This window comes from Halichoeres trimaculatus, unplaced genomic scaffold, assembly GCF_033239565.1.
Source record: "Halichoeres trimaculatus isolate MK-OKI-2021-1 unplaced genomic scaffold, fHalTri1.1 fHalTri1_scaffold_9, whole genome shotgun sequence".
Taxonomy (NCBI): domain Eukaryota; kingdom Metazoa; phylum Chordata; class Actinopteri; order Labriformes; family Labridae; genus Halichoeres; species Halichoeres trimaculatus.
In genome coordinates this window covers 2,430,423-2,447,659 of record NW_027437188.1, presented here as the reverse complement: position 1 = coordinate 2,447,659, position 17,237 = coordinate 2,430,423, and the positions used below count along the sequence as shown (strand labels likewise).

Below are 17,237 nucleotides of genomic sequence, written 5' to 3'. Positions count from 1 at the left end.
ACTGCATGACCCTGCTTTAATGTGACAGTGTTGATTAGTCGACTCTCACAGAATAATACTGAAATCTCTTATCTGTAGCACAGTGGAAAGAAAGAAAGCATTATTTCTGTTTGGTACCCTGATTCACAGTTTGTCCACACTCTGCCTTGCTTTGCTCCCTCTGACTTTCACATTTTAACTATTTTTGACCACCTTGTTAGCTCTCCCCCTCCTTAGCAGCTCAGTAATTTTAAGAGTTTGAAAGTAGCCACACGAGTACAAGCCCAGACACACTGATTAGAGTGACCAGCAACAGAACCCAGGCTTCAGTAACCTCGGTGGAGTAATGTATGCAAACTCACGACCTTGAACTTCTCTTATCCTCCCTGTGGAGAGCTCCATGGAGTCCTGACCCCCACCCACCCCACCCCCTCCCTTCCCTTCCACAAAGATTTAACTATGTATTTTGTTTCCTTTCAGTCTGTCTCTTTACCTGTTTGCCTATTGCTCGCTGAGGTACACTTGTGCATCCTCTGGATGTAAGCATTGTCTGTCACTGCCTTGTTTTTCCCACTGATGAACTGTAGGAGTCGTGAACATGTGACTGCTACCTATTTTTTTTACTCTTAAACTGGGAATCAGCCTCAGGGTAAAGGATGTGTGCTGTCATTTTTAGATGCCTCATGTAAAGTTGTTCATCTCTAGGTTGTTTGATAAGAAGTGTTAGCAACCCAGGTAGTGCTGCTTGAATGATGATTGAGCTATACAGTTTTTCTGCAGCTGCTCTCTCTGGTTTGGCTTTTTGCTGTTTATAAAAACTTCATTTTCTCCCTCTACCCCTTTTTGTTCTTATCATACTCTATCTCGTTTACCGAGTTGTTTCTGTTCTCAGACTTTACCTACACACACCTCTCTTTGTTATTTCCATTCCTCCTCCTCTCTCTATCTACTCTAATGTTCTTCTCTGTTTACAGATGAGAAAGGCTGGCAGCGGAGGTCCATCACCATTTGGAGGCCAGCATCTATCAGGATCTACAGAGATGGGGAGATACATGGCAGGTTTTACCAGTGCAAAGTTTTTGTGAAATACTGATGGTTGAAAGATACACAGATCGTTCCACCTCCGCAATTGATTTGTGTACAGGCGAAAAGTTGACCATAACATTCACCTAAAACTTTATTTTGACCCTTTATCCTATAATTATGAGATAGGGATCTAATCTCTTATCTCTCAAGTCCAAATGTATGTTAAGAAATTTGAAAGTTTACTTTTTTGAACCTCTCAGCATTTTCCCTTGCTGGTAGCCCACATAGGACATAAAGCTGTAGGATGGCAGGACATTATGTGTGGTGTGACCATCAAAACTAAATTTGTCACAGAGATGGTAATACAGGGATCTGATTGGACACATTGCTGACTCCCAGGGAGAAAACATGAAGCTCTCAGTGCACTTTGAGGGTGTGCATTCAACCCTTTGAATAAAATATACCTTAAACATACATTTTATGTAGATAGACTTTTAGAAATGGACTACTTGATGGTAAAAAGGCTGGCGCCGTCAACAGAAATATCAGCACCCTGGCTCTCACTCCCTATATCAAGCAAATAAATTCACAGGCAGATGCAGGTGATATGACCCCCAGTGGCACAGACACCCCACACTCCTGCTGAGAAGACTCATCCCTCCCTCTACAGTAGGTATGACAATAGGTATATGGATGGGGACCAGAGATCAATGATGTTTGAGCTTATTATTGATCCTGTTGAGTCTCGTGGCACCCTATAATGTGCTATTGTGCTGCGAGTAAACTCTTGGCATCTAAACCAAAACAATTGTGCACAATGGTTTGTTCAATAAATAATTTTAGAATAAATCTGAATCGCGGGAAACTGGTATTAAAAAGAGCGAAGAAAATACTCAGCTGCTGTCAGTCATTCATGAGGATGGCTGAGCGAGCCAAAAGCTCCAGTGTTTGACTGCATTTTACAAAATCAAAAGAAAAGAAGGCAAGTTATTTAAAGGGGGTCCAACTCAGTACTCGCAAGGTGTGCCAAATAAAGTGGCTGGTGTTCATTGAATTAAACATTCAACCATCTTAACCAAACTTCAAGATGACATTATTGAACTTCAAGAAACAAACCTCTCGGAGTCAGACCCAGAGACATTTCAGTCCAGTTAGTCCATCCACTCATTCCCAGCTCCAATTAGGAGAACGACAAAGTGCCTACATTTTATTACATTAGCCACTTTTCATTCATAACATCACAACCAAGACACAAGACCAAATTCAGAAAACCCATCCTTTTAAACGTTTCCTCATCCGTCTGTATCTTTTCAAAACCCCAAATCATGATCTAATAGGAAAGACGGTTCCGTATCTCCAGCAAAAATCACATCTAGAAGTCATCAGAAAAAGTAACACACTAAATGTGTTTTCCTCTGGTCTCTGGTCTTATTTTATGGGTTTTCCTCCATAGGTCCCTAAAGCAGAGAAGCACTGCAGCAGCACTGACAGCGACTACGACAACCCACAAATGTATGAACTATCACTAAGGTCAGACATGTTTCTTGTAACTGTCAACACAATGATAAACAGTGATCTACAGTTTTTCAGGTAAAGTTTGACTGAAATTGATAGAATTAAACACATCTTTAGAATTTTGGAGTACTAAGAGTGAAGGGTTGTAGCCCTCTGTATATAAATGTGAAGTAATATTGATGTTAGATCTCTCTATTAGGTTAAGTTTTCCATAATAGTATAGTTGAATGTCTTTTGTGTATGTTTTACATGTCAGTATGCACCGTAGCAGTGAGGAGGAAGGTCGAGGAGAGTCTGAGGAGGGTGTTGGTGGAGAGGTAGTGGAGCCAGACCCCACCCTGCCATGCACTGAGGATGTCATTCTTAAGACCGAACAAGTGACTAAGAATATTCAGGAGCTACTGAGGGCTGCTCAGGAGTTTCAACATGACAGGTAAAGATCAAAGCGATCCATCAAACATTTGCTGCCTCAGCCTAAGGTCCACCTTACTGCTTAAAGCCCCGTTTACACGACAACGTTTCATCTGAAAACGTTGAAACGCACTGAAAAAAAATCTGTTTACACAGGAATGCTAAGGAACTGAAAACGCTGCAGTTAGCATGCCAGGCCTATAGTCAGCGCTTTAACTGTCTTGTCCAGAAGCCTCTTTTGGGAGATCTCGACCAAAGTAGAGTTGAGCCGATCATCTGGTGTATTGGGGAATACTAAGTGCAAAAGTGGAGCAAAAGATACACATTTTGTGTAGAGACAGTCAGCAGATTCAGCAGATTGAGCAGCACAACACGGTGGTTCGCAACGATCGTAACAACAGTGCTGTTGTTCTGTTGTATGCGCTCGTGAGCGGAATGTGACGTCAGCATTTCCACTGAAAACGCCAGCTTACCGTTTACACGGCAAAGGTGTCGGCAGCGTTTCAGAAAAATTCCACTCTGGAAAGCGTTTTCAAAAGTTTGCGTTTTAGGTCAGCTAAAAAGCCGTTCCCATGCGAGGCTGCAACGCAACAAAACATTTGCGTTTCCCCTAAAATACTTGTTGTGTAAACAGGGCCTAAATCAAGTGTGCCTCTCAAGTCATAGGGACACCTGGTCCAGGATGTTTTTTTTTTAATCTGAAGTTGTTCACCTACAGCTGCGCCAGGACCAAGCCCTAGGTTTTGCAATGGGTTGTTTTCCCTTTTCCATTTTTTTGGTAACTTATTATATGCAATTATATGCAATAGTAAATAACTTCCCAAATACAACTGAATATTTGTTTACACAACATAATATATAAATGAAAATCTAAGGAAACCAAATACTAATGCAACAAAGGAAAAGAACTAAAGAAGTAAATGACATATTTGAAAAGGAGTGAGCAGATCCTTAGCTTGTTAATGCTCACCCCTTTAGCGAAACATAAATAATATATGGATATTAGGGCTGTCATTTTAACGCGTTAATTAGATTAATTAATTACACCGCAAATTAACGCGTTGTAAAAATTAACACAGATTAATCTGGATCCCAAACTCGAGGGGCGTTCAAAGACGCACTTATTTTTAAATGTCTGGCATTTACAAACCGTGTGTCCTACTTGGGAAAAGAGTAGTCCTCGTCAGATTTTCAAATTTCCCAAGGTCCCTGAATGCATCACACGTGACGTCAGCAACATGCTTTAATCTGGAGGGAGGGAAGCGAGAGTGATTGTGACTGCCGTCCACATTGCGTTTATTCACACGTCCTTTTTGAAAATCTGCAGAAAATCAACCGTTTGCTCTAGCTCAATTCTGTAAAATCAGATAATTCTACACTCTTTACTGCATTAAACAAGCCCTGAATGATCGATGTTTGTCCTGTATTTAAATCTAAAGAATTGTTTAAAAATTTGCTTCCATCTTCCTGGTGTCATGTTTCAGCTTGGGGCTGCTCTGCACCAATCAGCAACAGTTTGTGTGTTCAGAGCATGTAAAACTGAAAATACTTCTCTTTTCTTTGATCCAAGACCTGAATTAAGTGTTTTGTACATAGTTCCTCACAGTTTTTAGACTGTAGCCCTGGTTTTCCTGACCTCATAGAAGTATAGAAGTTCATATTGCAGTGAAAATCGAGTCAACATCGAGTAAAAATGTGACAAAAGCAAAAACCGTCCTAAAAATCAAATCAGCTTATCTTAGGTGCAGGACTGTGTAGATTTTGTAAAGATAGAACCATAAAACTTTTTTCATGTGTTCCTTATGCATCAGGGTACCTAAAAATGTGTTGTATACATTCCTACCTTATTTTTAAATGTTTTTTTAGTGTCTTTTAATGTAATTTTAATGTCCTGAAATTCGAATTCTTTATTTTGGGACCTTAAGCAGATATGAGATTAAAATGTGATTAATTAGATTAATTAATTACAAATCCTGTAATTAAATAGATTAATTTTTTCAATCGCCTGACAGCACTAATGCATATATGTGCCCATATACACACATATATGTTCATATACATATACATAAGTATGTACATTCTTACATATATACATGCATGCACAAATATGTATACCCACATATATACATACACACATTCAAATTGGCTTCTCTGCCTCTCATTGCTGTGCATTATCATTTAATTATTGATAATAGTCAAAGAATGTTGGCTGTGTCAGATTTTTACTGTTAAAGTGTGTCCAGAAATTAGCCTAGCATGTCATACAGTCACAGCTGGTCTTTTTTCCTCGATCGTCTTGTTACCAGCTATTTTAAAAATTGCATTTCTTTTATTTCAAGTTTTGTCCCATGTTCAGAGAAGATCCACTCCGCAGTTACTGAGATGGCCTCACTCTTTCCCAAAGTAAGCAAACTCTGCTTTTCTGACTTTTCTTTCCTTTGTTGCTTTTCTTGTTTTGTTTGATCATTTTATTGTTGTGATCTTTTCTTACACTCCACCAGCTTCTAGATGAGCTTTGACCCTTTTTGTTTCCTCACAGCGCCCAGCATTAGATGCAGTCCACTGCTCTCTCCGCTTATTGGCTTCCAGTGCCTCTCGGCTGCAGTTGGAATGTCGAAAGGCGGCTCCTTCAGAGCCTGGGGCACCTGCAGTGGACTACCAACTTCTTACTCAGCAAGTTATTCAGTGCGCCTACGACATCGCCAAGGCAGCCAAGCAGCTGGTCACCATCACTACTCGTGAGAAAAAGCAGTGATGCATAAAAATGCATGGACAGAAGGATAAAGGTGGGATCAATGCATAGGTGTGTTAGCACTTTTTCAAAAAACATGGGAGGATGTAAAGAAAGTTCATTATACGCATGGACAGAACTCGATGGAATGCAAGACTTTATTTTTTTAGAAGCAACCCTGTTGAGAAGAAGAAAGAGAAAATCCAAAAGTGTTGGAGTAAAAGTAAGGAGGAGCAGGTGGGAAGATCAAACATGAGACCAGAGCTAGCTGCAATCCAAACAAACTGTTGGGATCAGAGGAATCAGAGGTGTATAATTATAAGCTCAACTTGTGTTCAGCATCCATGAAATACAATTACAAGGTGATGGGGAGAAGACCTTGAGATGTTCCTGCTTTATTTATTTATTGTCACCTGTTACTCACCCCCCACCCCCCACCCCACCTCCTAGTTTACCTGAGGAGAATAAAGCAGTGCCATGGCAGAGGTGGAAGGAGAAACTATGGACCAACTGTGACATGATCCACATTATCTCCATCCACTGAGCAATCACAACATTTTTACACTTCTCTCTCTGGCTTACCATCTTACCCTGTGGTTGGTGCCTTGATGAGGTACGTCAGTCCTTTATTGAGTCTAAGGTGTGATGAGTTTGCAGTGCAGAGTAAGCCAAACTCACAGCTCAGACACTTCACCTGGGCAGCTCTCTGACCTGTCACCAGGTAACTGATGGCTGATGCTTCATGGTTGGTACACAGCATGATCTGGGGCCTCTACTACGAAGCTGGATTAAGTCACCCAGGATAACTCTGTGACAACTCGCTGAACTTCACCGGATCTCCGTCATCCAGATCTGCTGTACTACGAGGCTCGTTATCAACTCGATAAGTGAATCCGGCTGGGATCTGTGCGCGCACACATAAAATGGTTGTGGTTAGCGGCCCGGAGCATTTTCCACAATGGAGAAGAGAGCAGCCTACTTTAAGGTGGAGGGGCAGCAAATAATCCTGTAAAAATACAAGGAGTACCACAGTATTATCCAGGCCAGGAGCAGCACGATTGCGGCCGTGAGAAGCCGGAGGGATTGCTGCAAAAAATCGCCGACTCTGTGAATACATAAATTTCCAAAATGCTGATATTAATAGATCTATCTCATCATGTGACGACACGGGCAGTTAGGTCCTTATTCATTCATGTTGTCAGTCAGTGTGTGTGTGATCAGCATCATATCCGACCTCATAATTGGAAAGAGTCTACTTTCCTACAAATCCCAAGGAAAACACTCATTATAGGCTATTTGTAGGCCTATTGCAGATGCAATAGCAGTGGGGAAAAAAGGACATGGGAGCAAATAAAAAATAAATATGAAAACATCTTCAAAGTGGTCAGTATGAAAGATTCCATTTGCAAACATTTCTACTTTTCCCTGACAATGTCTCAGTTATGATGATCAGTAAGATATTGTTTGTTCACAGCCCATAAGAAAAAATGTTGGGCCAGAAAGACAGGGGGCGGTCCTTCACTCCGACTGAGCAAATCGGTGACTGGGCAGTCTTTCATGCCCGCCTGAGAGAACCGATTGGTCAGCGGGCGGTCTGTCACACTCGGTGAGCTCTTATCCTGGAACTTAACCTGCTCCAGACCAGGTTTGGTGTTCAGCATCAGTTACCAGGGCAACGTGTCTGGATAAAAAGAGATCCACATTCGTAGTGGGGAAAACCTCGAAACTTATCCTGGAAGTTATCTCTCTAAGAGCTAATCCAGCTTTGTAGTGCAGGCCCCTGGTGTGTTTGATTTCCCTCCCTCGTATTTCCCTATTCTTTTTGTTTTTATTTTTGAAGCTGCAGATTGGTTTGATCTGCCCATCAGAGGTGGGAACGACTCAATGACTTACACAAACGAAACACTTACACTGGAGTTATTGTCATTTATTGATGTTAATCATGTCTGTTTATTGTTTTTTTGTTTTTGTTTTTATTCATTTTTTGTTTTGTTTTTGTTTTTTACATTTTTACTGCTGTCGTTTCGATAAATATTGGTGTGTATGTTCATTTTATTTTCTCAAATAGGAATCTCAGTTATAGAAATCGAGAGAGAAGAGGTGGTTATGTGCACAAACTCTTACTGGAATTCTCACAAACTTATTCATGAGCAATCATGGAGAAAACTTGTGTATAGACTTCAAACATTCTCATGCACTACTTGTCTTGGTAATGGTTAAAATTTCACTCTAACATATTGTGAATCCCATTTGTAAAGGGTTTGAAAAGGTTTCGAAAAAAAAGGGGGGTGATGAGACTTTTTGGTTTGTTCTTTTTCCTCCATGTTGTCAACCTCTGACATTTTCACACGGACTTGATGGAAACACTTTTTGGATTTTTGTTTAAACAAAATGCCTCAAGTGACAGAACCAGTGGTGTCATCTCAGGATCTGTCTGTTAGTTTACGATGCCTAAAATAATTTAAATTTGTCCATTTTGTTTTTAAAGGTTAACCTTCCCAGTTTAGGGAAATGTTTAGTTGTTGGATCCATTGGTGCTTGTTTAACACAGAAGCCATTCTTATAATGCATGAAAACACTGAAGATTAAAACCATAGAGTGGAAAAAAAAAAAATGAACATCATCTTGCTCAGCTCAAAGTGAGGTCGCCACAAAAACTGTTCCTTGGCTGGCTGCAGTATAGGTCAAAAATTCTCCTGTCATTCCAGATGGGCTGTGGTCTAATTTAAAAAAAATTAATACATCTTGTAGAAATGTTTCTCACATCCGATAGTTTTGTCACCTGGCTCCATTCAGATTCTCTCAGATTCTCTTATAGCCTTGACTGCGCAGACTCTGGCTGCACAACGGCTGCCAATGGCGGCGCCAGTGATGGGGGTATTAGGGCGTAAAAACCATAAAATGGTAAATGGCGGAGCTACGCTATCCACTCTGTATACAGTCTATAGTTAAAACATCTGCATGTTCATTATAGTTAATAAGATACAGTTGTGCTCATAAGTTGACATACACTGACAGAATTTTAGTTTTTTGGCCATTTTTTGGAAAATATGAACGATAACACAAAAACTACTCTTTCACTCATGGTTAGTGGTTAGGTGAAGCTATTTATTGTTAGACAACTGTGTTTAATCTTTTTAAATCATAATGACAACAGAAACTACCCAAATGACCCTGATCTAAAGTTTACATACCCCAGTTCTTAATACAGTGCACCCCTTTGACATCAATGGCCGCTTGAAGTCTTTTGTGGTAATTGTGGATGAGGCTCTTTATTTTCTCAGATGGTAAAACTGCCCATTCTTTTTGGCAAATAGCCTCCAGTTCATGTAAGTTCTTGGGCTGTCTTGCATGAACTGCACGTTTGAGATCTCCCCAGAGTGGCTCAAATAATATTGAGGTCAAGAGACTGAGATGGCCACTCAAGAACCTTCACTTTATTCTGCTGTAGCCAATGGCAGGTCAACTTGGCCTTGGATTTTGGATCATTGTCATGTTGGCATGTCCAATTGTGTTCCACGCTCAGCTTCTGGGCTGATGAGTGCAAATTTTCCTCCAGTATTTTCTGGTAACATGCTGCATTCATCTTGTCATCAATTTTGACCAAGTTTTCTGTGCCTCTATAGCTCACACATCCCCAAAACATCAGTGACCCACCTCCATGTTTCACAGCTGGAATGGTGTGCCTTTCAACATAGACCTGGTTGACTCCTCTCCAAATAAATCATTTATGGTTGTGGCCAAAAAGTTCTTGTTCCAGAAGTTTTGAGGCTTTTCTTGGTGCTGTCTGGCGTATTGTCAGCGGGATGCTTTGTAGCATTTGTGTAAAAATGGCTTTCTTCTGGCTACTCGACCATGCAGCCCATTTTTGTGAAAGTGCCTTCTTATTGTCCATCTTGAAACAGCCACACCCCTTTTTTTTCAGAGATTCCTGTATTTCAGCTGAAATCATTTGTGGGTTTTTCTTTGCATCCTGAACAATTTTCCTGGCAGTTGTGGCAGAAATTTTTGTTGGTCTACCTGACCGTGGTCTGGTTTCATTTTACACTTCTTAATTGCTGTGAATGCAGCAATGCATTCACAGCATAAGTTCTTCTGTGACAAAAAAAATTCTTCTTCTTCTTCATTCTTCCGCCCGCTTTTTTGGACTGCTAAGGATCCCACAAACTTCAACCGATTTTCACTGTTCAAACTTCAAAATGTGTGTTTCAGTGGGGACAAGGGGGCTATGACTCTTCAGAAACTTTTCACAAATACTTTTCGAGATATTCAACAATTTACGAACTTTCTGTCCCATAGAGATGAATGCAGAATTTTCAAAATTTTCTCCCTTCAAGACATTTTTTCAGCCTGCTTCAAACCCTTCTCATTCAGTCATATATTCAGCTACAAACTCCATTCAAACTTCAAAATATTCAGCTATCTTTTGGCTTCATTCAGTGGGCTTCGAATGTTTCCTAGCATTCATTGTTTCTTCACAATGACCCTTCAAAGGTCATGTTGATTTTCAGCTCTTCGAGCCATTTAACATTGGTGTGTATTGGACGTAATATTTTAGCTTAGAGTGGGAGATTCAAACGACAGAGTGGGGAGAGGGGGAAACAAAACCTGGGAAACTTCTGGGTAAACTGCTCTCTTGGTCACAAATTTTGCCCCACATAGGCATAATATATGTCAAAATGTAGGTAGGCTTGTCCTGCTTCTGACAAAGTGGTTTTTAAAGCAAAAGGATGAAGCACTTTTTCACAAAATGACCAACTGTCATGAGATGTCCAAATACAAACCCCATATAACTCCATGTTAATTCCTGAGGGGTTTTCTCAGAGATCAGTCAAATTTCCCTCATCTATATATCACTCTCATGGGTCCATTTCTTGGCCTTCATGCATGAAACTTAGACGGACAGCTTCCTCTGGGTCTCGGGATTCCTACGGTGTGTTCAATTTTATTCTAGCCCTCACAGTTTTGGCAAGGTGACAGGAGATTCGGGCTCTTGCTTTGCCACCAAATCTTAAGAATATTACACTTACCAGGGCAAAGTTCTGCACCTGCACCCTTAATGAGCAGGGAGCAGGTCTCCGTGGCAATGTTTCATCTCACACAGCTGTTTATGGTAACTCATCTAAACATCCAGGAACAAAGACACGCATGTGTGTGTTTATTTATCAGTCATCACCAATGCATATCTGGCTTCAGATGAGCCTCACCAGACAGGTTTACATTATGGAACACACACACACACACACACACACACACACACACACACACAACCACACACACACACAGGGCAGAAAGTATCACACTTTAACAGCATTTGACTTCCATTTCCCTGAGTCAGCTCCTTATTGTCCGAGATTTTTTCTTTAAATTTCAATTCCTGCCTTTAATTCTTGAATTGATTCAGCCATTCAAAATTTTAAATCCAATTTTAGATTACATTGATTCATGCTTCATGATCATTCTTTTTGTCAGAATTGCTAGCACTTTAGCACCCTGATTTCAAAGGGAATGTGTTGGGAATCAACAGACTCCACCAGCTCTCTGATGGCAGTTGGTAAACAATGATCACCATGGCAACATCTGGCTTCAGATGGGCCTCAGCCTACAGGCTTACAAAGTTAAAAATTCACACACAGGACACAGGATTACATTTTAACAGCGTTTGAGATATCCGACTTGCATTTTCCCTCAGTCAGGTCATTATTTCCATAAATGTTCTTTGAAATTTAATTAATTCCTTTAATTTTTGAATACACGCAACCATTTCAACTTTAAATTCATTCATCCATTCCATTTATTTGTCAATTCATTTCCTTTCATCCAAGAGTTCATGGCAGGCTAATTCAGCATTCTGCATTAGCAGTTGAGCCAAGCTTTTCAGGAGTTCTTAAAACAATTTTCAGACATATCCTCAGTCATTCATGATCAGCATTCTACATTAGCAGTTGAGCACAAGCTTTTCAAGACTTTTTCAACCATTTTCAGACATATCTTCAGTCATTCATGTTCAGCATTCTGCACTAGCATTTCAGTGCACGCCTTTCATGACTTTATTTAACCATTTTAAGACATACCTTCAGTCATTCATGTTTAGTTTCAGCATAAGCAGTTCAGTGCAAGCTTTTTAACACTTCATTCAGCCATTTTCAGAAATACCTTCAGTGAATCATGTTCAGCATTCTGCATAAGCAGATCAGTGCAAGCTTTTTAACACTTCATTCAGCCATTTTCAGACATACCTTCAGTCAATCATGTTCAGCATTCTGCATTAGCAGTTCAGCGCAAGCTGCTTCAGCATTCTGCATTCACAGCGCAATTTCTTCAGAAATTGCTTTTCTGGTTAGTTTGAACACTGCTGATTGGCATCTTCAATTCCTTGGATATCTTTCTTTTTTTTCCCATTCCTGTTTTATACAGTTCAACTACCTTTTCCCGCAGATCCTTTGACAATTCTTTTGCTTTCCCCATTACTCAGTATCCAGAAAAGCCAGTGCAGCACTGGATGATTAATGCAAGGGTCTGTCAAGAACCCAGAAACTCACTGACCTTTTATACACACAAACTAATAACAAGCTAACAGATCACAGGTGAAGATGGTTACCTTATTAGCCATTTGCCATTGAAACCCTTTGTCTCAACTTGTGTGTATGTTATCTGGCCAAAATCTCCAGGGTATGTCAAATTTAGATCAGGGTCATTTGGGTGCTTTCTGTTGTCATTATGATTTAAAAAGAGTAAACCAAGTTGTTTAACAAGAAATGGCTTCACCTAACCACTAACCATGAGTGAAAGAAAAGTTTTGTGTTACTCAGATTCTCTGAAAAATGGCCAAAAATCACAAATTCTGTCAGGGTATGTAAACTTATGAGCACAACTGTATTTCAATTGAAATGGACCTTGCCACCATTAAGGTAGCTGATTTAACCTGCTCGATACCAGTGTGGACTGGCTAGTACAATCAAAATTAAATTCTGTCATGGCATCAGAGGTTCACTTTGCTCATGTGGAGAAAGTATTTGGGACAGTTTATTATATACTTATAATGGAGCCCACGCAGCCACCTTATCAAAAATTAGAGCTGTGTAGAACAAACATGGTCATACATGTTACAGTGGGGGCTTACAGCATCAGCAGGTCGTGTCTTTAGTTGTGATTTTACCTCCACCCTCCAGTGATTATGATGCTGGTTTCTCAAAGAGTTTCAGGTTTTTCTTGTGAGCCATGGTTTGAACTTCTGTAAATCATCTGACATGCTCATTTTCTCTGTAGATGAAGTTTATTTGCATGGGCTGTTTCAAGAGCGACACTATTGTTTATTTGTATCACTGCTTTTAGGCATTAAACCTCAAATACTTTGAGACTGATGGAAATTTTCCCAAGCACTTAACACATGCTTAGATTTCACTTTCCATTCTTTTATTTTTTGTTCATTACCTTGAGCGTATGTCAGTATTTCTCAATGGTGTGCACATGTCTCCAAAGGGAAGTTTGGATCATTTTTATGTCCCCATTATGGCCAAACAAGTCCAGATCACCACAGAGATGTCTCTTTAATTATTGTATGTATAAGAGTCTTGCTGCTGAAAAAATGCATTTCTCTATCACAAAAATGCTGTGGTGGAGGCTGAAGAAAAGCATGTCCCTTTAAATCTTGATTTCCATGTTTATAGAATAGTTATTTATATCTTCATATATTTTCATGTCCACATTTTTATACATCCAGTTGTCATTGTTGTGTCTCTTTATTTTGCCAGAACAGGCTGAAGGCTCTCAGATCTGTTGACCAAACCTTGGATTGACCCACAACACTGGTGGTTTAAAATGGTTTTAACCTTTATAGTATGCTGTGGTATTACCTCCTTGTGTAGTGGTATTGAGCATGTCATGACCCTACAGTACATGCAGGGAGTGAAAAGTGAGAACAGACATTTGATTTGAGAGACTACTCAACAGTATGGTTGCACTATTTTACAAACCAGCTGGGAGACATAGGATCTCCATCAAGTACTGCACTCTCTGTAAGGTCCCAATTTAAGTGTATTCGATGCAGAACAAAACGGCTGGTTTAGAAGGGGTCTGCAGGAAAGCTCTAAACTGTCGTCTCTCTGGTGTGGTACTGCATACAGTCATTTCAAATTGGTGGGACTAAGGAGTTGACATCACAGGGGCTGCTTTTGGACTGAATGTTAAAGCCCCCATGGACGCACTTTCTTCTCCTTCATCATGTCGCTAATGCAGCATATATTTTCCCTCTCATAAACACTCAACCTATCTGTCCAAACAAGCTGTGCAAAACATCAGACATGACATTTGCTGACGGCGAATTATAAACTTGTATACACAAACAGAAACACGCACCTGAGCTGGGGCATGTGATGTTACTGTACCTGTTTTTTTTTTTACAGCTCTAAATTTTGGGAGATGAGTAACAGGAGCGTTTTATTTTGACAGAATACTTTTAAAATGTGTATAAGTAAAGAAAACAATGACTTAAGTGTCAAACATGATGGAAACTAATAAGCTGTACATTTGTAATAAAATTGTTAAACAAGTTGCTGGTTTGATTTTTTCCATTTGTTCTACTGTATTGTTAAACTTATAGACCATAAAAATCTGTGTATGAAAATTATAATACAGTGGTCTTCAACACAGGATCTATGGTAAGTGCTTGTGTATCAAGAAAACAGCACCAAATAAATACATCATGAGCGATGCTGCAGGCAGTGTTTTCCTTCAGTTTTTGACAAGCTATGTGCCCATCAGCAACTTTTGTTGCCGCTCAGAAATGAGCCCATGAACAATAAAATGTTACCCCAGGTACTGCGGTGAAAGTAGCTTTAAGTTGGATATTTGACTGGGTTGTACAGGAGAGTTTCCTCCTAGAGCAAATGTCTGTCAAGAGTCCGAGCCAGCTCCTCCAACATTTCAAGTGCACCTTTTTATTTATTTATTTATTTATTTATCTCAAACTTTAAAAAAAAAAAACAGAAAACAAAAGGAAATAAAGAAATAACAAACAACAACAAACAAATCCAACAAGTTATATGTAAACCCAACTGTACTGCTACTGTACGTTAACAAATTAAGCATGTGAGTGCAAACACATGCGCAGCAACCAGTTTGAGAAGGAACAGAGAGAAGCAAAAAAGCTTATCTAGTTCTGCCCCTTTCAATACAAATCAGAAACAAAATCAAATTATGACTCAGAACCCGCTGTCAACAGTGTTCTTAAACGTCCAACTCATAATACTATCAAATTCACCATAGTATATCTGTTCAAGGTGACATTTTAAGTTACTTATTATGATTATTTACATATGTTAATAGTTATCAGTGTTTTAATCCAAGGCCATGTTATTTTAAATTACCTGCATGAGTTTGGTAGTACTTTTTTATAGTGTAGTTCAAATATTTGCTTGGTAGTGCACATTTTTAAAGTGAAATCCAGTCTGTTCCAGAGTTTAACTCCACAAACAGAAATGCACAAACTTTTAAGAGTTGAGTGAATGATTGGTAAAATGAAATTATGTTCACCCCTTAGATTATAGCCCCCCTCTCTGGTTTTGAGTTTTTTTTGTAAATTACCAGGTAAATTATTGTGCAATGCTTATGCTATGGCACCTGAGCAGTCATCAGATTAACTATGTCACAAAATTTTAGCAGTTTTAATTGTAGAAATAGAGGGTTAGTGTGATCTCTGTACCCAGCATGACTTATTAACCATATAACTCTTTTTTGTAATGTGCAGATCTTTTGTAGATTGGTCTTATATGTATTACCCCAGACTTCAGCACAGTAGGAGAGGTATGGCAGGATCATGGAGCAGTAGAGGGTGCGTAGAGATTTTTGTGGCAGTAATTATTTTGTTTGGCTGATTATTCCAATACTTCTTGATATTTTTGAGCACAAATATTTTATGCATGTATACACCTTGTACTGAAGGCTTTACTGTTAACATACTGTTCATAGCTTTTGAAAACAAGCTGGAGCTTTTCATCATGGATCTTAAATCAGGTCGTTTACTACATATTGAAAAACTAAGATAATTCAAAGATGCATGAACAGCAAGTGAGCCCACTGAAAAATTTGATTTTCATCAACTAGCTGGCTTCACATCTAGTCTCCTACAGTCGTTCTAAGCACGCTTTGGAGAATTTTGTGAGCACACTCGTCTTTTTAAGTTCATCACCCATCCAAATGAGTGTTTACTGAACACAGCCGACCTGAGTTGCATTCCTGCTGTCTCCGTCAGAGATTTTGAGGTAGAAGTGGCCGACCTGAAGGCTTCAGACTTGTGGGTGAGTAAGTTCAAGTCACTGAGTGAAGATTTGGAAAGAATCGCACAACAGAAAGCGGAGTTGGCGAGCAAGCACATGTGGACAGAAATGAAAAAACTTCAACTCAAAGACCAGCTGATAATCAAAACCTGGAACGCGCTTCCTGTGACATACCACACACTGCAACATGTGAGTGTTGCTGTATTGACCATGTTTGGATCTACTTATGCATGTGAGCAGTCATTCTCACATCTTAATAACATCAAGTCTAACCTACGATCACGTTTAACGGATGAAAGCCTCAACGCTTGCATGAAGCTTAACCTCACCAAGTACGAACCTGACTACAAAGCCATCAGCAAATTCATGCAGCACCAGAAGTTGCATTAATGGTGAGTACTATAACAACCTTATTTAAAAAAATAAATTTAGAGGCATATAATACTCACATTTAGTCTAATTCAGTCTTAAAAAATATTATATGGCTCTCACTGAAATAAATTTCCAAATATTTTGCTTTTATGGCTCTCTGAGTCAAAAAGTTCCCGACCCCTGGTCTATCACATACTTCATGTGCAAGGACTTGAGGCCATACAGGGTCGTGGAAAACGATGGCTTTTGCTACATGCTAAAGACTCTTGAACCCAGGTATGTGCCTCCGTCGCGGCGTTATTTTACAGACACTGCCATACCGAAGCTTTACAAAGCAGTGAAGTTAAACTAGGGCCCAATCCCAAACCGCCCCCTACTCACTCTCCCTACACACTAACCCTCCGTTTGCGCGGAGGGTCTGCCACATTAAGGGCCATCCCAAACCACGTAGTGCGGAGGGGGAGTGGACTGTTCAGCCCTTAAACAGCGAGCCTGCATCGATGCACACTTCGGGCCTTTTTCAAACCGCCCCCTACACACTCTCCCTACCCACTACCCCTCTGTTTGTGCGTTCTCGCAGGGGGTCCGCCACATTAAGGGCCATCCCAAACTGATCCGCGGGGAGGGGTAGTGGGCAATAAAACCCTCCACAAGCGAGTCTGCATGGATGCCGACTCGCTGAACATGTGCAGCGTTAAATTGCGCCCGGAGTCAGCCAAGGAGGAAGCTACTTACAAATGTAAGTTCCACGCATATGTGTCTGCACAAACACTTTTAAACTAACACAAATATTAAATGATTGTCATGCAGATGTTCACAACTTTAGATGTACATGTTATTGATTAAGGCCTGCCTTGCATTTGTTCAGACAGTTCGTGTTTAGTGTTTAATATTTACAAAAAACAAAAGAATTCATTCAAGCGAGA

General features: G+C 40.0%; 1 protein-coding gene across 4 annotated transcripts in view; it reads left to right on the top strand.

The window, feature by feature from the left end:
- git1 (G protein-coupled receptor kinase interacting ArfGAP 1) overlaps positions 1 to 14,208 on the top strand; it is a 39,908-nt gene extending 25,700 nt beyond the window's left edge. For 3 of the 4 annotated variants that reach the window (XM_074678937.1, XM_074678940.1, XM_074678938.1), the window contains 5 exons: positions 954 to 1,034; positions 2,459 to 2,535; positions 2,777 to 2,953; positions 5,271 to 5,334; positions 5,471 to 14,208. In XM_074678937.1, coding sequence (XP_074535038.1) covers positions 954 to 1,034; positions 2,459 to 2,535; positions 2,777 to 2,953; positions 5,271 to 5,334; positions 5,471 to 5,686 — 615 coding nt within the window. In that variant the 3' untranslated portion in view covers positions 5,687 to 14,208. The remainder of the gene's footprint in view (positions 1 to 953; positions 1,035 to 2,458; positions 2,536 to 2,776; positions 2,954 to 5,270; positions 5,335 to 5,470) is intronic. The other variant, XM_074678939.1, reaches the window with a different exon arrangement.
- Positions 14,209 to 17,237: the final 3,029 nt, after the last annotated feature.